The sequence below is a fragment of the Panonychus citri genome, unplaced genomic scaffold (genome assembly GCF_014898815.1).
Source record: "Panonychus citri isolate SS breed McGregor unplaced genomic scaffold, ASM1489881v1 Contig00138, whole genome shotgun sequence".
Taxonomy (NCBI): domain Eukaryota; kingdom Metazoa; phylum Arthropoda; class Arachnida; order Trombidiformes; family Tetranychidae; genus Panonychus; species Panonychus citri.
The window spans coordinates 2973975-2998823 of NW_026515543.1; the positions used below are offsets into that span (position 1 = coordinate 2973975).

At 28.9% G+C, this 24849-nt stretch overlaps 2 protein-coding genes across 12 annotated transcripts; both read left to right on the top strand.

Annotated features, from left to right (window-relative positions):
• The first annotated feature begins 49 nt into the window (after positions 1-49).
• Positions 50-18509, top strand: LOC128393416 (putative uncharacterized protein DDB_G0277255). 9 transcript variants are annotated; one of them, XM_053353596.1, is made up of 5 exons: positions 99-224; positions 400-1016; positions 2715-4351; positions 16167-17025; positions 17869-18509. In XM_053353596.1, the coding sequence occupies exons 3-5, from the start codon at positions 2732-2734 to the stop codon at positions 17931-17933; spliced, it is 2544 nt and encodes an 847-aa protein (XP_053209571.1). In that variant the 5' UTR covers positions 99-224; positions 400-1016; positions 2715-2731; the 3' UTR covers positions 17934-18509. The 9 variants fall into 9 exon arrangements, with proteins under 9 accessions (XP_053209570.1, XP_053209572.1, XP_053209571.1 ...); XM_053353599.1 differs by having other exon boundaries at positions 400-564; XM_053353600.1 differs by lacking the exons at positions 99-224; positions 400-1016 and adding an exon at positions 1897-1951 and having other exon boundaries at positions 2715-3200; positions 3297-4351.
• A 3234-nt stretch (positions 18510-21743) lies between these two features.
• Positions 21744-24757, top strand: LOC128393790 (uncharacterized). Of its 3 annotated transcripts, none has more exons than XM_053354002.1 (6): positions 21744-21898; positions 22210-23043; positions 23173-23298; positions 23402-23536; positions 23693-23899; positions 24084-24757. In XM_053354002.1, the coding sequence occupies exons 2-6, from the start codon at positions 22900-22902 to the stop codon at positions 24210-24212; spliced, it is 741 nt and encodes a 246-aa protein (XP_053209977.1). In that variant the 5' UTR covers positions 21744-21898; positions 22210-22899; the 3' UTR covers positions 24213-24757. The 3 variants fall into 3 exon arrangements, with proteins under 3 accessions (XP_053209977.1, XP_053209976.1, XP_053209978.1); XM_053354001.1 differs by having other exon boundaries at positions 21746-21898; positions 22028-23043; XM_053354003.1 differs by having other exon boundaries at positions 21747-21898; positions 22213-23043.
• Positions 24758-24849: the final 92 nt, after the last annotated feature.

Sequence of the window (24849 nt, forward strand, 5' to 3'; positions counted from 1 at the left end):
CTTGATGTCGTTTCTTAATTGTGATTAGTTTAATCTTCTTCTTCTAATTAATTTGTACAAATGTTTGTTCTCTCTTTTTTTTCACTTAATTGTTTTATGATTAAACAATAATTAACGATCATCATCAATTTAGTCAATTATCTTTACGTGAATATCATGTAGGTGGATTAGAAACTGAAAACCAGTGAATGATTGTTAAGGTTATTGGTCTGTGTAAGTATTGGGTATGTAATTGCGTTTTTTTTTATCATCATCATGATTACTATTAATTGATTGTTATGTTTAATCATAATTGTTGAATCTCTAGTAATCATAATTCACATTGACATTGAAATTATTTTATTTTCTCCATATCTCTTGATCTTCAGTCTTTTTTTTCCTCTTTTTCTCTTTCAATAGATTATGTGGATTTGTGATGTTTTTTATTCTATTTGCCTGTTATCCAATCTATTAAATTGTCTCCCCTTAAGGTTAATCATAATGATGATCGTGATGATGATGAAGATAAAATATCTCGTGTGACAATATCCATATTCCTATGACAACCAATTGACTGGATTATCGGTTTATTTTAATTCTTTTCCATCATTTATTAATCTTCTTCACTAATTTATTCTATTCTCTTTTCTCTTTTCCCTCCATTTTTATTTTCCTTTCTTTGTCCAATCTAATGTTTCTCTTTCCCCTTCAGTAGTTAACCTCTTTCTCTCTCTCTCTCTCTCTCTCTGTCCTATTAATCCCCCGAAAAAAAGGTATCGACAAGAATATCTTCTGTTTTCGCCGGATCATCTTCTTAATCACTTGTTAATTGTTATATTTAATTAACTTCTCTTCCATCTTATTGTGTCTTCTCCCGCTGATTTCACTTATCATCTTTTAGCCGTTGGTTTAGATTTTCTATTCTCTTTTCGCCATCTTGATTATTTCTTCCCCATTTTCTATTCTTCTTTTTTCCCCTTCTTCTTGTTTCTCATCAAAACGACTAATTGGTTACACAAGATTGAGAATTTTAATTGGTTAGTGAAACTGATTTGTTTCAATTGATTTACTTTGATTCTTCGATTAACTCTCGCCTCTTTCTCTCTAACCGAATAGATTCATCATAATTTCCTTGAAGATTTAGTTTTAATTGTTGATTTAATTAATTTCCAAGCTTTTGTTGTTGTTGTTTTTTCTATTCTCTCTTTTATTAATGAATATTCATCTATATTAATTGATAGAGAAAAAAAGTTGTTCTCTCTCTCTCTCTCCTGTTTCTCTACCGTTTGAGTGTGAGAAAAAGTATCCAGATGATATTACAATTTGTGTGTATTAAAAAGACAATCAACCGATTACAATTAGTAAATTAAGTTTGCTAATTAGTGGCAGTGATGATAATGATAGAAGAGAAATCATTTAATTAGTTGAAAACAACATAAACAATATAAGAAAAAAGGTACTGAGAGACCAAGACTTTTAACCAAGTTAATTGTTGTTTCTGTTAATTGTTCATCTTTTTGATTGCCTGTTATCCACCTCTAATGATGAGAATTAGTTGATTGTTATTGGTAGTTTTTCTAATTACTTAATTAAATCAATTAATTAAATGATGAAAGAAAAACAAAATAATTCAAAACAAAAAATGATTACAATGATAAAACTATTTTCGTATTTAAATCATGCCGATGATTTAATTGAAAATCAATCATTAATAATGATTTATTTGGTATTGTTATTGATGAGTGTGAATAATCAGATAACAAAATCAATGATAATTAATAATATTCTCAATTAAATGATAACAATTGTTGACACATGGAGACAATTATGATGATTCTTGATTGTATTTCGTCACCACAATTATCATGATAACTGAGAGAGAAAAAACAAAATTCTAATTCTATTTTCAGCTCTGTCATCATCATCATCATCATGATTAAATTGTTGACAATTAACTTTGATCATGATAACTGTAAATATATGAAACAATTTAATGAATTGATTAAGTCAATGAAATATCAATCACTAAGCCGAATTGAAATTTCCTAATAACAAAACACACGAATGAGAGAGAGAGAGAGAGAGAGAGGATTGAACATTGATCAGTATTCTATTAAAAATCCAAAAAAAGAAACAATTTAAAAACTTGATTAGATAACATATACATCATACGTTAATCGAAAAGAGAGAAAATTAAATTGTGATCGAATTTGTTGATACCATTTATCAAAATTTGATTAACAATTTACCTGAAGAAGAAAAAAACACAAATAATTAGGTAAAAATCAGTTAATCAGGAGAAAAGAAACAAGAAAAAAAAACTAATTCCTTTTTCGAAATTTGTTTTTTCTTGTGTTTTTCTCTCTCTCTCTCTTCAAACTAAAGCTTGATAATCTTTTAAGGGTAAGATGATGATGAGAATGATGACGAAAAAGAAAGATGATAAAAGAAAGAGCAGGTGAAGATAGAAAGAGAAAAAGAAAGAGAAGACAAGGGAGAAAAGGAAAAACCTTCAGAAGGGAGAGAATTGAAGAGAAGAAGCAAGTTTTGAGTAACTTGGTTTAGTTTCTATTTAGATGTTGATAAGTTCACGTTTATCTTTTTCTCTTTTTCTCTTTCTACCTTTTGTTTATCATTATCAACGGTTTTTTCTTTGGTATCTCTTGATTAGTGTTTCTTTTAATTAAGTTAATCAAACGATTTCTATTGTTTCTTTTTTACTTTTTACCACATAGATTTTACATCGATCACAATGGCTCTTTACTGTACATTACCTCGTGGCGGTGGATCTTATTACCATTCATCGATTCATTCACCATCAGAATCAGGATCAGGATCATCACCATCATCTTCCTCTTCAACAATAACAAGTGATTCATCTTCCATATTAACAAGACAAGGAACAATTGGAAGCAATTATAATCATTCAATTAATCCAAGATATCAACATCTACAATCAATTAAAACAATGTTTAACAATATTAATTCAATCCAACAACAACAACAACAGGGAACCTCATCATCATCATCTCACCATAATAATGAAAATTTAAACAGTGAGGATAAGAAAAGTTTAATTAATACAAACAATCATTGTGTTAATTATCAAGATTATCAACAACAATATAATCAAAAAATTGGTGATGTTTCATCAATACCAAGTTTGAAAAATTACCAACCAATTGAATCACCAGTTACACCTGGATTATCAAGTCCTCAAGGTAACCAGTTTAATCAATTGGTGGGTTTGTCCAATAGTTTAAATATTTATAACAATAATATTAATGACAGTAGTTATAATGTAAATACTAACACAGGTAACAACAGTACCATGAACTCAAATCAACAACAACAACAACGTCAATCATTACAATTAACTTTACCCCGACCTCCACCAGAGCCCCCACAGCGGATTTATTATGGATTAAACAACTTTGATGATCTCAAACAAATCCGTCGTAATAGTATAACCTCCCTATTTGATGATCCACCAACACCCAATTTTTATGGTGATGAAGATTCAGCTTACGATTCAACCAGTAATGAATCTCTGCGATTAACAGTTAAAGAGTTATCGAAACGATCAAATAGTAAAAAATATTTCACTCTACCAACCAAATTGGGACGAAGATTAAGAAAATCAAGTTGCCCTGAATTTAATAAAGATCATCATCAAAATAATATCAACAACAACAATCAAGGTAATAATAATAATACTGGAACTCTCAGTTCAACACCGAGTCCTGTATCGGATTGTTCACCATCGCCTAAATTGATCTTTAACGGACCAACCTTTCCTCCTTCTGTATCATCATCTAAACCAACTTTATTAACCTCCTCCTCAATATCCTCATCATCTTCATCACCAACATCCTCAATTTCCCCACCATCAATAGTATCATCATCATTATCATCTTCTCCTTCTTCCTCTTCAACATCTGACGTCTCAGTGTCATCAACAGTTTTACCACCATCATCATCATCATCATCAGCATCTCTGGTAACCGAAATGTCTTATTCATCTCCACAGCAACTACTTCATAATCATCATGTTGAAAATTGTGTTAACAATCAAAATAATTATCAACCATCATCATCATCAACATCAACACCAACAAGTGAAACAATTAATTCATCAACACCAATAATACCATCACCAAGTGCCAATGAAAATGTCTGCCACTGTTGTTATCTACTTGGTTGTCATACTAATCAAAATTCAACCATAACTCAATCAAATACTGCCCATTATCAACAACATGGCCGAGTTAATCCTGGTGGAGTCGGAATTAATAATACCAATAATATTCCATCAACAGGTCAACCGTCAACCTTGGAAACACTTTGGGAGGAACCATCTTCCGGTCATGAGGTTAGTCTTTATCCTTTTTCTCTTCCTTTTCTCTCTCTCTTTCATCCAAACCCGAAAAAGCTTCTAACTTGAAAAAAGAGAAAAAAACACAATAACCTTCTTCTTAACTGATTCTTACCTTTTCCTTTCAAAACACTGTCCTCGTCAATCAAATCCCTTTGAGTTTACAGGTAAACAACAATAACCATTAACAGAAACCAACTTTTCCTACTCTTGTGTTTATATTTGAAGCCTTTTTCCATTACAACCTAACCTTATCCCTCCCTCCCTTCAACCTTGCAGATCATATTTTTTACACTTATCCAAATATACTGTGTGTTTGTTACTCACCTGAAATGAACTCTTGAAAGTTTGATGCTCACAAACGATACAAGTAAACGTTTTTCGGTTATGCTAATGTAATCAGCTAACCATTTTCATCCTCTTAGTCGTCGTCCATCTTGTTAAGACATGATACTCAAATAATAGCTGAAAGTAAAAGTTTACCCTGGGTGTGGACTTTCATTCAACTCAAAGTATCAGAAACAATCAATTTCAGTTGAGAGAGTAGATGTTAGTGACGCGAAGATGAAGTAAAGCTTATCCAATGGTGATTATAATGTTGATAAACGCCCTTTATTAATCTCTCTCAAATGATGCTTATCCTTCCTCTCTCTCTCTCTCTCTCTCAATCTGATCTTAATTACAAATGTTTCATGTCATATTAATATTATTTAATAATCTTAATTATCTTTATTAACTTTTGATCCTCTCTTGTTGATCATAATTAACATAACATGATACGAATTTCATGATCTTTTCAGCCTGTGGCAAATTTTTACTTTTTTCTATTTTTTTTTCTATTTATCTCTCTCCCTCTCTCTCTAACTCTGTTTGTTTTCATTTCTTCATTTGTTGATGTAAACAAAAACCATCATTGACTTGAACATATTACATGTTGAAAGGTTTCAACAGGGAAAAATTAGTATTACATTTGAAAGCAATTACCATTCAATGTCCAAGGCTACGATATTTTGCTTATTGATTACTTCTTGATTTTTTTTTCTTCTACAATCAATTAACATAATCCATCGTTTTAATTGTAACCAGACAATGTTATTGAATTGCAATGAACACAAACACATTATGTAAGTTGTTGTTTATCTGTTGAAAAGTGAAACTGTAACTTTCCCAATTGCCCTTGGTCCAATTATATCTCAAGTAATATGTTACAATAACAATGAGAAGATGATGATAAATGAATACGAATGATGAATAGAAGGAAAAAGTCAAAGATATTGAATGAACACATATACTTAATGTTGATTACCTTGTTTCTTTTTCTTTATTCTAAATGATAATGATGGACAGCATCATTTACAACCTTCTTCTTTTCTCTCATTGTTATATCTCTTACCTGAATTTTAATTCCGTTATCCCTTTCAACTTGCAAATAATAATAATATTGTCTTGATGGTAATATACACTTTCCCAAAGACATAATCAATTCTGGTTGATTGTCTACTCACTCATTATTATGATTATGTTTCCTTGAGACTTTTTATCTCTTATACTTGATGGTTTAGATGGTCAATGAATTTTCTGGGCTACTCGTACATGGTCATTGCATATTAATCATTAATTTTATGTCTACTTTTGTTGTTATTACTGCACGATCAATAGTATATTCATCAGTGTGTAAATGCTAATGATAAATTGTATGTTTTCTTGTTAACAGAGGCAACAAACGCTATCATAATATTACTTGATCCTTTATTTTTCTTTTTCTCTATCCACCCTTAAGGGTCAAGACACATTTTCATTGTTGGCCTGGTTTCGGGTTAAAGGTTAACTTGGAACCCAGAAAAAAAAGCAAATATTAAAAAGTTGAAGGAGGAATAAACTTTTTCCTTTTTTTCTGTAGCTTAACCAATTGGTAATTGTTGATGATCATGGATGATAATAACAATAACAATTTTACAGTTTCTCCCTCTTTTTTATGCTTCATCATCATCATCCTGTGTTTCCTCATCCTCATCATCTTGTTGATTTTAAAATTATCTTTTACACTTTGACCTCAGAGTTTTTCTCTATCCAATTCCAAATGAACCCCGAACCGGTCTTGAAAATGATGAGCCTTGTATTTGTTGGTGATCACGAAAGCAAAGAGGTTCTGAACAGGTTAACATTACCTTTTTTCCTAAATTTATAATAGAGACGATGATGATTAAGGTAATAATGTTAATTGTAATAACAGAATAAAAAATATAAATTTAATCTGATCAGGTTTTTTTTTCATAGTAAATTGATATTAAATTCATAAATGAAGATTAGGTAGATAAGGTTAATCTGAAAGTCAGATTTTCTCTCCATCATCTGAATCATTATATTTTTGTTACTTTTCTGTTTCTCTTTTTTGTTTGCCTTCTTACACTTTCATGATGTATATTCCGAAGATGATTATGAGGATGATGAACATGGTGATGAAGATGAAAAGTTTGGGTAATAAGTTTCACTTGAGTTTTGAGTCTCTTCCTGTGTTATCATCATTGGTTATTTTTGGTTTTAAAATGTTTCCATAGATTCATAGTTATGAGAATAATGTTGATACTGTAAATGATGATGAATATGATAATAATGATCATTTCTCTCTCTCTCTCTCTCTCTCTCTCTCTCTCTCTCTCTTGATCATCTATGGTTATCATTTATTGCTTTTTATTCAAGCAAAAAAAGATGTTTTCAACAGTTTACATTGTTTATCCTCATCCTTTTTCTGCTGTTGTTGTTATATCATTCTGAGAGGACCTACAGGGTTTGATGATGTTGTTGTTTCTCTTGTTGATAATCAAACTGAACTGGTTTCAAGTTTTTACTGTTAACCCGAAACCAAAGGCCATTCTAGGTCTCTTCTTATTCTGTTGCTTGGATTAGCACATCTTTTGTGCTTCCTTTAACCGGATATTTTAAGCAACTTTGGTTACTTTAATTTGAGTAGAAAAATAAAGGAACAGGAAGAAAGGATGATGTAGTATGAAAATACACATGAAGATATTTACATACATTAAGATTATTTTGGGTTTTTAACTTGCGAAAAAGAAAAAGAAAAGTCTTGTTTCTGTTGGCGTTCGCAAGGCGAATTATCATCATTTGCACCTTCTTTTCCATCTGAAAGCTTTTGTTTCATCTTCTAAATAGCATCTCACTAAAGTTCTCTGATCCTCTGTTTTATTATTGTTACCTTATGTTGCTCCATCTTCTCTCGTGTCAAAGGCATAATCATTTCGATGCCAAAATTTGTGCCTCCGCTGTTTTTGAGGAACCATTTTCTCCATCTCCCTGTGTCATTGCCCATTAAGGAAGACGAAACATTTTAAGTAGGAAGACGATAATGAAGAAAACAAAGAAAGAGTCAGAAAGAAACATCAATATAAATCATTTGCAAATTAATTCTATTAGATTGATGATGATGATTGGAATCAATTTTTTCTTCTCCAGAGTTGACAAATAAACTCTTTTCTTCCTTGTGGTTCCAATGTTGATCATTTGGGTAACATGTTATCCAAATTGTCATTTACTATTGAAGTTAAGGTCAATCTTGTGTAAAACATTTGACCCGTAATTGAGTTGACCATTTTCATTGACAATTGATTTTGATTTATTATCGGTTTTTTTTTCTGTTATCAATTTCTTGCATTTTCAATATGAAAATCAATTGTATCTTATTTACTGTTGGTGTTTACTTGTAATACTTTCACTTGATGGATTAACAAACAACTCTAACTAAATGTAAAGACTCAAGTAAATAGTTTTCATTGTTTTTAATATGCTCAATGAAATGTAATTTTTTTCCTGCAACAATTTAGTCTCAATCATCATGATAATCATGATGAATTTGTGACATATGTGTGAGAAATCAGATTGATTCAATTGTAACTTTCAATTTCAATTGAAACTTTACTCTATTTGTATTCAATTCACTTTCTCTCTTGTTTGGTTTAGTTATTAAATTATCATCGACTATTAGTAAATTGTTGTAATTTTTTTTTCTCATAAACTATTGTTACAATTGGAACTTTTTTTTCACTTATTCTCTATACGCTTAGCTAACGTTTGGACAATTAATTTTTTTTATTGCATCAACGTTGATTCAATTGCAATTAACAACAATTTTAACTATGGGAACAGTAAAATCTACTTTAATTGTAGAACCATGATTCCGGCGGTTGTAAGATTAATTGTTATCATTATTGATAGCAATTAATGGTTAAGATATATATTTTTTTTTTCTTCCACATTTATAAGATCAATTAATTTGTTTTTGGGTTTAATGTTTACATTTTGACTTAATGAAAATTATGTTATAATTAAGCCTTGATTATAATATACTAATCTTTACTTGAAGATATTAAATGGATCTGAAAATTACATCATGATAATCATTGACATGAAGACAGCAAGATTATCATGAATTGTAATCATTATTTTTATCATTATTTCATTACTATTATCTTGATGATCTTCATCCAATTGAGGCCATAACATGTAGATTCTTAATATACAAGTTAAGGCCATTTAATTGTAACAATCACAATCAACAAGTGAACAACAATGAGAACCTGTAAGTTGATTGTTGGAGTGAAAAATGTAGTATAAAAGAAAAGGTTTGATGATAAATTAACTAAGTAACTAAATAGAGCAAGACTAAGAAAAGAGTGAAGATGAAAATGAAGATGAAGATGAAGATCACATGAAGATGCCTGAAAAACAGGAAAAAAAATAAGTCTCATCATATTGAGAATTTGATTAAATTGTGTTTCCGTAACTTAAAACGATCAACAGTTTATGATATTTAATTTGTTTCACTTAATCAAGTGTACATGATGATAATCGCCATGCTCATCATTTGTACCAAATTCATGAAACTCCCTCATCAGTTGCCTTCTAATTAGCATGATAATCTTGACGATGAAAAGAGTTAACTTTGATTAACGATGATGATGGTTACCGTTTTTCTTAATTGTGATAATGATTATAATTACAAGAATAAGTAATCACTTTTTTTTTGGTAATGTTGTTTAGTAATTGAAACAAAAAGTAAATTAGTTTAGTATATTTCCAACCAATTTCTCAATTAACTGAGCATTGGGTTTTCCTACTCACTGTTTGTGAGCTCATGTTGATAATTTACCTAAAAAAATTGTATTGTTTCAGTTTTTGAGATGTAACTGTTAACTGTTGATTGCTGATTCTAATTAAAATAAAATTGGTTTGTTTTCAATTGATTGTTTGAAAAATTGATGCAAATTAATCTGTCCTTGTAGTTTATTGGTTAATTTTGTTTGATTAACTTAATTGTGACTATGTTGATGTCTTGATCTTGATTCCGTAGACAGATTTCAATTGAATTTGATTTATATTTGACATAATTTAATTTAACTTAATTCACTTTGACTTAAGGTGATTTACTCATTTAATATAATCTATTTTAATATACTCTTTATAAGGTCCATTAACTTTCATCTTGTATCAAATCTTATTGATGACTATTACTATGATGAGTATGATGATGAAGATGATTGTTAACTGATGATATTAATCAACGGTTGATTGAATAAGAAGAGGATAATGATGATGATGCTGATGATGATAATAAAAGATGAAGGAGGGAATGGGAAGAAATAAACAAAAATGAATGAGAAATTGAGTTTTTTTCTTCTTCTTTCTTTCCTATTATCATTCTTATGGAACTTATTTCCTGTTTATGAATTACTATTAGATATTGGGTTAGGTTGATGATGAAAAAACCGAACTACTTTCATCAATAATAATAATAAAGATGAAAGAGTTGATTGCTGATGATGATGAGGATGAGGATAAGTATGTTAAGGTAAACCGGATACTGTTGTCCATCATCATCATCATGACTAACTTATCTTGAAACTGTTTACTTTATTCATGAGGATCTTTATTGAATCAATCAATACTGATAACGGATATTGTTGACTCATTGATAACTAAAGGTAACAAATTGATATCGATATTTAAAAGCAAATTGAAAATTGTTAGATTACTTGATTAATTGAATATTTCTCAATTGATTTAGCAAATCTTTTCATTATTAATTTAATAAATACAATCTCATGGTCAATTTATACATTTTACTACCTTGAATGAACATGATAAGTTAATTTTAATACACATTACAATTGTTGATTAGATTAATTGTTATTAGTGTTTCTGTTTCATGCTTTTCATCAACAATTTCATCTCCTTGATCATAATTTGTCCTAATTAATTGATTTTTTTTCTGTTTAGTGTCTATCTTATAGATAACCTTGGATAATTGAAAAGTTCTGAGATGTTGAATCTTTTGCTACACAAAATTAGTTAATATTTAGTATCTTCTCAAGGTTATCCCTTAATCGTTTGTTATGTTAATCTTGATTGAGAGAGCGTGTTACATTAATAATAGATATCTTGATTACGATTTAGATAATTGTGGTTTGGATTAAGGAGATAATTGTGGAAATCTGTTCAATCAACAATCAGTTGGAACTTTTTTTTTCTTAAATTGTTAGGAAATTGTTTTTTTCTCCTTTACAATGTCACCTTTTTTTCATGAACTTTGATTCTTGATTCTTTTAATTGTAATTAAGTTCAATCACCTTAATTTGTGATTATCATGAAAAGGGAAAACTTTTTCCTGCGTGGTAACATCTCTTTGAATATTAATAGTGATATTCATCTCTTCAGTTGATGAAATTAAGGATGGTGATGATGTTGACTTGAAATTGTTAATTATGATGATGAGAAAAATGAATTTTTAATTATTCTACTGTCAAATTGACAATGACACTGTTATAATGATCACTGGTCATTCCAATTGGTCAAGTTTTCATTTACTCTTGATATAATTTAACTTTCTATTAATACATTTAATCATTTTTTAAACTGACCATAATCACTTTGTGTAACAATTAACTGTTTATGTGTGTGAACCGTTGTGAGGCTACAGCAATTAGTTGATTGTTGTGATTATTTTTAAATGGTATCCAATTTTTTATTTCTTACTTTAACACTATTGACCTTTGAAACAAGCATTTTTTGGTTAATCTTTGATACACTTGAAAAAAAAAACTAAATGGTTACTCCACTCAATCATTGTTATCTGTTAATTGTGATGATTAAGTTAATTTTTTGCAACTGATTTGATGATTTGCTATTGTTTTCTTGTCAATTGACATCATTTAATCAATCAAAATCAACTTTTATCCACCGTTCATCAGCCATATTGATTAATTGTACTGTTAATGTGTAGACATTATGATTATTTAGTTGATCAATCTGGTTAATCTCACTTAACCATTTATCTTTAATCTCATCTTTTTGACCCGTTTTCACAAGTTATCATCATGTTTATCTAATAGCTAACAGCTAGAATCGTTTAGATTAACAAATTGATGAAGATGATGATGATGATAATACATGATGTTTAAACCAATAGGAACAAAAAAATAGTGTTCATATAATAAGTTTCTGTATATTAATAATTGATGATGAGGATGAGGATGCTGATGCTGATGATGATGGATGAATTTCTTACGATTAAATGAAATATAACCTTGAAATTTTTTGATTAATTTGATGTTTTTAATCTTGCGAAAGAAAATCTTAATCTGCTAACCCAAACATGTTATCATAAACAAAACTGATGAGGATGAGAAATGTATCTTATTCAATGAGAATAACAGTTTACATTGAAACTGGTCATTTAAATTATTATCATTATAATTTAAGTATTTCTCTCTTTTACTTTGATTAACTGTTGATTGTTTGTGTTTCTTATTGTTATGAAGATGAATTTTTTTGTTGTTAAATGATTAACTGATTTAACTTTGAACTTTTATATGTATCTTGATTATAGCTAATCGTTTAATCCCAACTTGAATAATAAGCTTTGTCCAATTTTTTCAAACAATTAACAATTGAATTTAGAAAATTTTGATTAAATTTGTTGATACATTTGTTATTGTTATTGTGGTTGATTGAAAACTATATTTAAATTGTTGATAGTAAGTTTATTATATGCTATCAATTTGAATCCTTATTGTCAACAATTAACTTTGTACCGGACAAGAAAAGCAACTTATAATTGCAGTGTAAAAAACGAGTAGGTTGTTTGCTTTCATTTTGTAACTAAATTAATATCATAATCTTAATCTTGATCATCTTATTATCATGATTATTTAACTAATATCCGTTTCAGTCTAATTATTAGCTCTCTCTCTCTCTCTCTTTGTTGATATTGACTTGATAGGAACAACAATGACCCACAATAAACCCACATGAGAATCAACAATTGATGCTGATCACACACTCAATTATCATGATATTCACCATCATCAGTGTATCTTTCAAAGATTCATCTTTTTTTTTGAAAGGTTTAACCGTTCATTGTGATGATAGTATTGAATCAGATGGAATACTATTAATAATAGTCTATGAATGAATGTTATAAAAAGAAAGTCTATTGAAAGACTGTCCATCTTCATCATGATTTCAATGAAAATGTTTTGTTGATTTGCTCTTGCTAATGATAACTTGGTTCACTCAATTGTGTGTGAGTGGGTTTTTAGTTAACATATAATGAGAAAATAATAACAAAAAAATGATACAACATTTTGATATAACTCAGACAAGATTGTTGAATTTTTACTTATCTCATATATGAATCAAGATTAATTGTTGTTCGCTGGTTAATATTGGGGTTTGATGTTAATTTACAATTAAGGTGAATATACCTAAAGGCAAAAGAGATATTGTAGTAGAAAAAAAGTAAAATGAAGGAAAAGTGAAGGTAGAGAAAGAGAAGTGACCAGTCCACACGACTTGTTATCACCGACAATTGATCCATATAACAGACAACTGACCAATCAACATATGCTTTTATGGTTCCATCTGATTGTAGGTCTAACTACAAGCAACTGTTTTATTTTTACTGTACAAGGGCAAAAAGTACAATCTGCTTTATATGAGAGTAAATCTTAGCCTAGACTTGAGCCCAAGTTCCTCTCACGCTTGAAAATGAAGCTCTCAAGTTGATGTTGTGAAAAAAAACCAGCTCACTGAGGAAATATAAGCACATAGAAGGAAGAGAAACCCAGACAGGGGAGGTAATGAAGATGAGAGAGAATAAAGAGCGAGAGAGCGAGATGAGCACGTTGATCGCGTGCCACCAGGTTTTAGACCTTTTAAAATTGGGTTTCCATTATTGATGGAGGTCATTGTAAGATGATGATTATTGATTGGTAACCAGCTTGACCACAAGAAGTTTAAACTTTTAAGTGTTTTAAAGATGGTCAATGGATCAAAGTGTTGGCTTTAGACTTCCTTTAATAATCATCTCTAATCTAGAGACTTTGATTGTATTGGATCCTCATCCTCATCCTTATTATTATTATTATTTAACTTTTGAAGTTACAATCATTACAATATATTAACTTTGATCAATCTGATTGATGTTTATCATCATTTGACCTTAAAAAAAGCATCAAAGGTAAGAGTTTGTTGACAATGGGCGTTGATTGTTGTATTATTTTAGATGAGTTTTATTTTTTTGGCTTTACTTACATTTAAGATTCACTTTGATGAGATTATTGATTATTCAATATGATTATTGATAAATTGAAGGTGAATTTGATGATGAACTTGACTTGATTAAGTTAATCATGTTTCACCTTTCTCTCATGAAATATATTATTTTGGGTTCTGAAAACCTGAATAGTTTAGTTTCTCATTTGCAGGTAATGAACTTAATTTGAAATGATTAGTATTACTGATAATATTTACATTAGTGTCACCATTTTTAATATGCTGATTTTTTGTTAAATTAAGTTAATTTCTCAAGCAAATTTTATATCTTTATTTCTTGATTATTTAAATGTTGATCAACGATTGAACTGATTAGATAAAAGGTGGAAATTTAAATCTTAATTGAAAAGCATTTGATTAACAAATCCTGTTAATCGCTTTTAATTGCGTGTCCATTAGATATCAATTCTGAATTGAGTTTTACTTTACACACTTAATTGTTATTATTATTTACAGTATTTAATTATCTCTTAATAGTAACTGTTTTAATACTAATCTCATCATCTTATTCACATTTATTTATTTATTATCATTTTTTGATTAACATTGCAATTGATTTTAATTAATTCGTGGGAAAAACTATCATTAAACTGATATTTGTTATTAAAACTAATTGTTACTATCATTATCAAAGTCAATTGTCATGGTAATTTTTTTTTACCAACAATCAATTGTCATTTAATTTCAATACTAAATTATGTTGTTAATGATTAAGGTTGTTGTCAAAAATTCAATCAAGTTGAACCTTTTTTTTTGTTGATTATCTTAACTAGTTAGTTAATTGTAGCTGTTGGTCAAGCTTGTTGATTGTTTACTTAATTGATTATAATCAACTTGAGTGAGTGGGACACATTTGACAAGACCTACTGACCAATATAATAATAATAACTTTGATTACAATTATATTGAAGGTTTATTATTAACTATATAATTTTTTGTTCATTCAGCTGATCTAACTGGTCAGTATCAATTGAATTGATAATAATATATTTTTTTTTATCATTTTCTTATTGTTACTTGTAAACAACAACCACAACATTTACCGTTAACTTTGAAGTGTTTATTGTGATTAACATTTAATGCTTCTGATTCGTGTTGTTTAACATTAATAATAGTATTTGCAATTTGTTTTTCCCTTTGATTTTTAATCACTTTGCTTTGCTATCTAATTTAAATCAAATTTAACTGCAACAATCAACAATCAACAGTTGGTTGATTAAAATTAAACCTTTTTAAGGTAAAAAAAACATCATCTAGTTTAAAGTTTACTTTAAACATTTTGTATGTGTGTAGGCCTGATAACAATTTAATAACTAATTGTGATAATAATAATGGTAATAAGTTAATGGTTCATTGACTTTCCTGTTCACAGTCGATGGATTAACTGAATTAAGATTAACAATTTAGTACTAATAATTGACTTTTTTTCTCATTACTTTTTCTAAATTGTTATTATAAAAATCGACATTATCAAAGGGTAAATTAATCAACTTCCTACTATTAATTGAATCTAAACAATAATAATAATCTTAAAATGATTAATTGTGAAAAGATTTAGATTTTATTAAAGATAATCAACTGAAAATCTACGCTGTTCTAATTACAATTGATTTGCATTTAATGCAAATGAATTGTTTTCCATTGTTTTTAATTAAAAACTACAAAATATTGTGATCATGATGATGATTAAAACTATTATTTGTTTTTTTGTTGAAATAATCGTTGTTGTTGTTATATTACTTTCTCGTTGATTGTTAACAGTCTATAAAACAATTGAGTAGATTGTTAAAAGTATTAACTGAAGATTATCATGATGTTGTTGATTGTTCAGGTAAACTGGTTGTTGAACAATTTACAATAAATTTAAATGGCGACACAATAATGATAAATAGGAAACCCTGTGATTAGTTACATCACCCAGTTCTTAAAGTAATCAACGAGGCATCAACAGATGAAAACATATACATGATGTACTTTTGAACGTGTTGTTGTGTAATGATTATCATTATCACTATTTTTACTTATCGTCATTATCATTATCATCCTCATCCACTCATTTCCCTTCACCTTGCATGTATGACTTTACTTTCATCCAACTGATATAAGATTTAAATCATAATACTTACATTATTCTTTTTGTTTTCTTTTTTTTTCTCTTTTTTATCATCATCGTCATTAAATTCAGTCCGTGCGGTTGACTGAGGAAGCAATTTATGCTGCGATGAGAGAGCTGAACATTTCATTACCCTCAAAAGATTCAGTGAATGGTCAAGCAAATAGAAATGGTAATTCGTCAAGTTGGTTACGAGCTAATTTTCTGAAAGCTTTTCGACGATCATCATCATCCAAAAATCGATCATCAAAACTAATTTCAAACAATTCTTCAAGTAATAATAACAATAATAGTAACAATTCTGGTTCTAATCAGGATTATCGAGAAAAAGATTCAATTGATTCTAGAAGAGGATCTTTAATAATGAGCCAAGATAATCAGAATAATTATCCTTCCCACCTTCATCATCATCATCATCATCAACAGCATGATAACCATCATACTCATCAACAATCATCATCATCATGCTATTCTGATGAAATCTCAAGTAAACGAACCTCATCAGGTCCATCAGTTGCTTCATCTTTAGTATCCTTGCCACTTTCCTGCTCCTCTTCAGTTCCTCCTACACCACCTTTAACACCTCTACCCTCTTACCATTCATACCAGCATCATAATCATCAACAGCAACAACAACATCAACACCAATCACAATTACAATTACAAATTCATGATAATCAGCAACATTCAACTCTGACAACTTCTCATATTGGAACTGAAGAAGATGTTATAAAAGAGTTGAATAGACAATTGGCAGAAAAAGATCAACTTCTCCAAGAAGTTTGCATGGAATCAATTAATCATTTGAATACAATTGAAAGTCTGAAAGAATTGGTAGCCCAATTAAGACAAGAAATTGATTCGTTGAACAATCAAAATGATCAACAAAATGCCAAATATTCAACCAATTCTATGGATAAATTGCCAACAGGTAATGATAATTTACTGATTTACTTTTTCCCGTCTTCTTTTATCAGTATTTATCCGTCAAATTAGTTATTACAATTAACATCTCAAGAAATGATTGATAAATTATTGTCAATCTATTGGTCAACTATTGATTGTTACGTGATTAAAATAATTGTTTTATTGAGTTCAATCTTTCACAAAAGTTTCAACAAATGGTATTATTGTGTAAATAATAGAGTAATTAGTTTACAATTACTATTAAGTGACTCTACAATTTGATATTTGATCAATTTGATCGTTGATTATTGAGAATTAACAATCAATGAAATTACCGTTTTATTAATCATCATTTGAAAAGTTATTTACTTTGATTAAAGTTCAATGACTGGTCCATGTTATTGTTAACGATATTAACTTGATATAAGACTGAGTTTAATTTGATTTTGTGATTTGATTAAGTATCTATTAGTTGGATGGATCAAGTTCAATTTGATTAGTAAATATCAATAGTTATAGTATAACAAAAGTTACAATCAAATTAAGATGCAAAATGATTAAGCTACTTGATTTTAGTGATTGAACAGTAATCAAAAAAAGTGCTAATCGATCAGGTTTCATAACTTAATTAATTCTCGATAATCTTAAGATTTTAATTCATCACAATTAACCATTGATTCGTTGACGTTGATCAGTAAATTGAGTTAATTGGGAGTAATTTGTATTAAGAAAAAATTTCGGAACTTAATTGTTATTGAATAAATTTCCAAATAACATGAATTAACATTGATCCAAATCAATATGACGAAAATGTGTTAATTGTAATTATTTTTGTTCTAATTATCTTTTTTCTTTCTATTCCAATTAGATTACAATGAATATCGATCAAATCAAATGCAAGTTAATCAATTAACTAACCGTAACTGTGCCTGATTAAAGTTAATTAAATCAACGAACCTGAATTGAAAGATACGAAATACAATTAACAATCAACCAAAGGAAATGATAAAAAAAACTTATTTGTATTTGAATTTAATACAATTTTCTTTAATGAAACAATTTACTAATTATTATTACGATTGATTATTATTATTACAATTTATATACATTTTGTTTTCTCTTTTGAATTTTAATTTCAATCTATTTCTGTAAATGATTCTGCTTATTATTATTATATTGTACTATCAATTAACTAAATCAAATCAGTCGTTTTGATTACTGCAACGAAAATGTGAATTATCAATGTAATTGTAATGACAATTAATCTGAAAAAAACCTTTGGACAAATGTTTTAATTAAGGTTAACATCGTAATTGTTATTTACCATTGTGTAAATATTAAGATTGACTAGATGGAAAGACAATTAATTACCAATGTAGTTGTAAACATTTACAACTAATTTAAATCTAAAACGACCAAACAATCAATTAACCTACTAATATGATGATGTAAACAATTAAATGATAAATATCAACACAATAAACTAATAAAATTGTTGTTTAATGATCACTTTACAATCATTTGTTTTAATCATTCAAATGATGATGATGATTAGTTAACTTTCATTAAATTATTCACTAATTGTAAACATTGATTTTAAATTAGACAATCAAACAACATGAGGTAATCAATTATCCTTCATCTATAACTAAATTTATAATTAATTCAGGTTATAAGTTGAAATTTGATCGCCAACATGATCAACAATCAATTGAATAATTGATAACTCCAATTAAGAAATTAATTGATTGATTGAAACTTTCCAATGAGAAACAAATACTTACAAGGAATGAGTTTTTTCAACCTTTTTATTAATAATTTGAATATCATTACAATAATTAACAATTTATATATCTGATAGTTTGTAATTAGAATTAATAATCAATTGAAATTGACTTTGTATTAATGATTATCGGTCAATTTGTCAATATGAAACTTTAATTATTAGATTCAAAGCCTTTTTTGATACATCTTGATGATTTAATCAACTACGATAATCAGGATAAATCAAGGATTTAAATCACTTAGTGATTTGATAATTGCTCAATTACTCGAACTGTCTTTATATTCAATGATTAAGTATTGATCTCTTTCATCGTCTTTGGTATTGATTATCATTATGATTTAATAATAAACAAAGTTGATAATAATTCAAATGAATATCTTTTTGAAAAAATTCATTTTATAACCAAACTTTTTTTCTTTGATTAATCAAACGAGTCCAATAATTAGTTAATAATTTAGGCAAAACTTTAACGGTTTTCTCATTGATTGTTCGTGTTGAATATAAAACAGTAAATATTAAAATCCATAATTAATAAGCATCTTGTTACCAAGTCAATTGCTTTGCCTCAATTTTGATCTGAAATTATAATTAACGATAACGTTAGATTGAACTTGAAGTGATAATAACAGATTAAGAATATAATTATCTGAGTTTCAAGGGGTATTCTTGAAATTTTGTATTTTTTTCAAGATGGTTACATGAGAAAAGATATTTTCAGTACTCACAGTTTTGCATTTTTTCTGGTTCATGAGCGTAGATGAACAAGGAACAAGTTTCTTGAGAGCTTTGTAAATTTCATTTGAATGGTCAGTGAGTTTACCATAAACTGATATTCCGAACCAGAGACCTAAGGTACTACTAATGTAGATTAGATATTCAATATATGTACTTGTAGGTAAAACTCTGGAAATCATGTCCATGTCACTTGGCGATGATAAAAGGAGATATAATTTCCCATGAAACTTGGGATTTAATGTATCTTCAACGTATTCATCTGTGTGTGAGTAAAAAATTGTCGATTCACATTCTGGTTGTTTGATTAACTTTGAACATTCATTGAAAAACCTTTCAAATTGCCTCGGATCCCCAAATTTAAGCTTAGATTCATGTTGATCAAATGGTATTGCTGTTAGCTTGTAAATTGCTTTATTCGAAGAGTTCATTGAGAGTTGATTAATACACTCCAAGAGAAATGCAGACTTATCATAGTGCCTACATGATGTCTCGTAAGGCCATGGCAACGAATAGCTCAATAAACGTCGAAACTGATTAATAACAAGTTTCATCTTCTTAGGTTCTGAACCGACGATATTGTAATTGTAAGGATGATCAGAGAATGAGCTGTTTGCTTTAGCGAGACGAAATCTGAACGATGGAAGCTTTTCTATTATGATCCTCAATAGATAAAAATCTCCCAGGCCATTTTCTGTGAGTTTCATTACAAATGGATTGGAGTTATGTCGGCAGGAGATTCTCAAGTGAATACTAAGATAATTATTATATCGGTTGATTGTACAAAGACCATTTTTCAATAGATCCAAACCAAGTTTTTCACTATAAACATTTAATATCATATCTCTCGGGTCGAGGGTCAATTTTTGAACATCACCTATGGTCAATAGAGGCAATATTCTGATGGGAGATAAATAAGCTAGTTGACTAAGAGATGAACAATATTTGTTGAATTGATCAATCGAATTGATTTTTCCATCCACCGATAAACCGACCAGATCTTTACAAATTTCCACCATTTCTTTTGTGTATTTCATGTAAATTGCACTCATGTTCAGTAGACTAGTTATTGGTATTTGCATATCGATGTCAGGAATTTCAATTTCCTTCGGATATTCAAAGGTGATCTCAGCTCGTACTTTGAATTGAAAAAAATCATAACTCACTGTCGCTAATTGGTAAATACAACCAACCAAACAGCAAGAAAAAAACACAATCTTTTTGTTTAATGTCATTACAATCAACTAACAGGTGAATCGATTAAGATTATTCATGGATTCAATGTGAACTGTTGGATGGATAACTATTGATTGTCATGATCAATCTCGATATTAATTATCATTACAATTGACGTTTCAACAAGTTCAATTGGAATCTTGGTTAAGATATGCTCTTATGTACGAAAGTGATAGTTAATCTAATTAATACAGTGAATCTAAGAATAGAAAGAGATTTTTACTCTTTGAGTTGAGCACAATGATGATAATAACTCACATAAAATTCATTTTATATAACAGAACTTTTTCTCTTCAATTAATCAACCAAGTTCAACAATCAATTAATAATTCAAGCAAGGCTTTAATGATTTTTCCATTGATTGTTAAATACTAAATACACTCACAGTTAATCAATAACTGAAAATGTTTAACGATAATGTCAAGTTCATACTTTTTTTGGTAAATAATAGTTTACTTTTCATTGAATAAACTGAAGATGAGTCCAATTTGAGAAGTCGCTTAATTCAAAATCTGATATAGCAAAGTAAGATTAGTAGATATTACTAGATAGATAGAAGTTCAATCTCAAGTCACCAATAACTTGAGGTTGAACTTTAGACGACAATTCATCTCAATAAAATATACTCTCAATTTAATTCTCATTTAGATTGATCATCTATTCTGATGAACAAAGGATAAGTTTTTCCTACGTTTTTGTAGTTTGACAGAATTGAGAATAAAATTATCTGAGTTCGAAACTTTTTTCTCGAAATTTATTCGATCATAATATTAAAGTTAATTTCAAAAAACAGAAACAAATCCTTTCTTTTTCCCTGTCATTCCTATTTCTCTTTCTGTAAATCTCATCTCTTTCAAATTTCTGATACAATTAATTTAAATTGTTAAACAATTATTGTTGATTAATTTGATTTGTGGCTCCATCTGTTGGTCAGAAAACTAGTTTTCTCCATTCAAGTTTGTTGACATTTCACTTTCTTGATTTGTTTAATTTTTTTGTCTCAATCTTAATTGCCAATAGTTTTTCATTTAATTTGAATCATTTAAAGATTACGATTTTACTGATTACCTATCAAAAGATGTGTGATGTTTATTAATAGATAATTTTTATCTAAATTAATGTTGTGTTACAATCGTTAAACAAGGTGAGTATTTTGACCATTTTGATTTTTTGTTTGTTTACTTTGATTCATGTTGAGTAATCAATGATTTGTTTTTTTTCATGATTCTAATTGTTTGAAGCTTGATAATCACAATTTGATGTTTGATTATAGGGACATTGGTACTTAAATTGACTCAAGTCTTGATTAATTTCCTCTGCTCTCTGGTCACATCAACATAATCATTTTTGACAATTCTCATGCTAAATAATGCATGAGATTAACTCGCCATGTGAATCTCAAGTTGTCAACAGATTTAAACATTAAGATTAATTTAAATTTCTCTTTATTTTCAGTAGAATAATCAACCATCATCATCATCATCATCCAGTACCTGGAATATTAAATGTTTGCAACTTTATTCAAATTCATTATTCTCCTTCCCAATGACTAGTTTTTTTTACGATCGTTAATCTATTTCTGGAGCTTCCTTGGTGATTATCTGATTAAATCAGTTGAAAGAAGATAAATTGTATCCAATTAACTGATTCTCGACGTCAACAATACCATCAACTCTTTGAGAATCTCTTTCATTTGTCAATTTCAATTCAGTTTGATTCTCTTCACCGGATAACAACAACAATAACAACAACAAGAGCAACAAAATGAGAAGAGTTTCAACAACAATCAATCAAAGTGTTTCTTTCATTTAATTGTTACCAGTTTTCTCTTTCTTTGTTATAAGAAAAGAAAGACTAAAAGAAAGAGGAGGATAAGGAACAACCAGTTAACCCAAAATCAGGCCACAAGAAAATCAACTGAAAGTTGTAAGTTGTTGATTCCAGTTGATCGAGGTTACCAGTTCCAGTTGATCAACTGGTTTTCCTTGAGTAAGAAAAGTGAAAGTACATCAAGTCAATTTCTCATTTAAATTGTTCAACAAAGGAAAACCTTAATCTCTAAGTAAATCTTTAGAGTTTTCCCATCTTTAAATCAACCAATTTCTCCTCTAATTAACAATAATAATCAATCGATTGTGGATAATTATGGTTACCAGTTTTCTATATTTATTCTGTTTGTACCTGACATCATTCAATTTGATTCAATCTGCTTCCATTCCTGGAAATTATTCCGATTCCAAGCATGGAATTCAAATGGGTAAAGTGATTCATGGTTGTGACGATGCTAAGGTAAATTTCGTTTCCTTTATTATTCTCTGATTTGACTCTTCATCCGTTTCCTCCGGATAATCTCATGGTTTATCTCTGAATAACAATTATATTATTATTCTTTTTTTTTCTCTCTCTCTCTCTCGATAGACTAATTTAGAACTTGATTGGGATGGTTCACCCCTGGATTATGTTTGTTTCCATCCCAAAAATCCTTATCCTGTTAAGAAGACGAAAAGTATCCGTAAATGTATCGATCTTCCTAAAGATTATTTCGTTAGTAGAAATTTCGTCCTTTTTTTCTGTTCAATTCGCTGATCATATGTACTTACGATCGTCAATTAGATTGTAATTGTAATTCTTTACTTCTTTACTTTAGCCTCAACACTTTTGTATGGACAAAAAGCTTACTTATAATGTGACCTTACCTACTTATGGTGACCACAGGCCACTTTGGCCGGTTTTCGGTGAATATAAATATGTCCCACCACAAAGGTGGCTTCATAATATTGAAGTAAGTTAATTGTTGCTCTACATGTCTACCAATTATGTCCATCATTTGATGGATTTGATTATTGTGTTTGTGTGGCAATTGTATTTTTTTTATTCGCTCATCTCTCATTTAAATTAATATTTTCCGTTTCCGTTTCTGTTTCCTTTGTACATTTAGCATGGAGCTGTTGTCATGTTGTATCATCCATGTGCTCATCCATCACAAGTCAATCGATTACGAGCTTACGTGCGACACTGTATAAGGAAACACATAATTACACCTTATATACACCTTAGCCCTGATAATCCAATTGCTCTGATTACCTGGGGATGTTCATTGGAAATGAGTTATGTTAAAAAACAAGAAGTTATCAACTTCATAAAGGTATTAATTTGATCCATTGATTAAAGTATAAATCTTGGTAACTTTCGCCGAGTTGTTAATTAGTTTAGGCAATTCGATAGTTGGTTAATTGTTTATACCGTTCATCTTTGCACTCAGCTAATTGACCAATTGTGATTTATTCAATTTCTTAATCATGATAACTAATTTCTTGTTTATTTTGTAGGCAACGGCTCTTCATGGGCCTGAAGGAGATTATCCAAAAGAAGGACAATTTACCAAAAACTTGATTAAAATAGCCACAGTTCCAAATGGATCTAATTACAATGATACCCAGTTATGCTCTCTATTGTGATCGTTAATTGCTCACCCAAAGTCATCTAATTATTCAGTCAATCTATCCAAAGGAAAAAATAACATTTTAATTACTATTGAAAGTGAAAATGTGGGATTAACGTGCCATATAATTAAACACAGAGTTTATATTCAAATCAAATCAAGGAGATGAGAGTAAACAATCAGATTTTCACGCCAACAACAATCTAATATTATACTAATCATTTGGATCTCAACAATATCCTGACTTTCGTGAGTTCTCACAATTACAACTGTTAATTACTTGGTTCGAAAGATCAATCTTAATGGATATGATTAAAATCTTCCAATAGAGTGATTAATCAACCAAGCAAATCTCAATCCAGACCATTTGATTAATACAACTAATTTGATTTCGGTTTAAAATGATTGTAATTACTTAATTTTCAAACGAGAAAATTTCAACTTCCTATTGTTATGGCATAAGAAAAATTTGTAAATAATTAAATCACAAAATGATTTGTTCATATACTTTACAATTAAGTCCTGTAATGACCAAAAAATTAAACTTTAATTCAAATACAATTCAAATGACTGCCCAAACCACAGGAAAACAATTGAAAATGCTAAACAAAAACAACAATCTAAATAAGGTTCAATATTAATTATCCCATTTA

What these genes read in the sequence shown, in the direction of transcription:
- LOC128393416 (XM_053353593.1), top strand. Translation starts at nt 1,912, where the DNA reads ATGATTAAATTGTTGACAATTAACTTTGATCATGATAACT. An exon ending in TAACTTTGATCATGATAACT is followed by an intron (nt 1,952 to 2,714) that starts GTAAATATATGA and finishes TTTACCACATAG; the next exon opens with ATTTTACATCGATCACAATG. An exon ending in TATGGATAAATTGCCAACAG is followed by an intron (nt 17,026 to 17,868) that starts GTAATGATAATT and finishes TATTCCAATTAG; the next exon opens with ATTACAATGAATATCGATCA.
- LOC128393790 (XM_053354002.1), top strand. Translation starts at nt 22,900, where the DNA reads ATGGTTACCAGTTTTCTATATTTATTCTGTTTGTACCTGACATCATTC. An exon ending in ATCTTCCTAAAGATTATTTC is followed by an intron (nt 23,299 to 23,401) that starts GTTAGTAGAAAT and finishes TCTTTACTTTAG; the next exon opens with CCTCAACACTTTTGTATGGA. An exon ending in AAGTTATCAACTTCATAAAG is followed by an intron (nt 23,900 to 24,083) that starts GTATTAATTTGA and finishes TTTATTTTGTAG; the next exon opens with GCAACGGCTCTTCATGGGCC.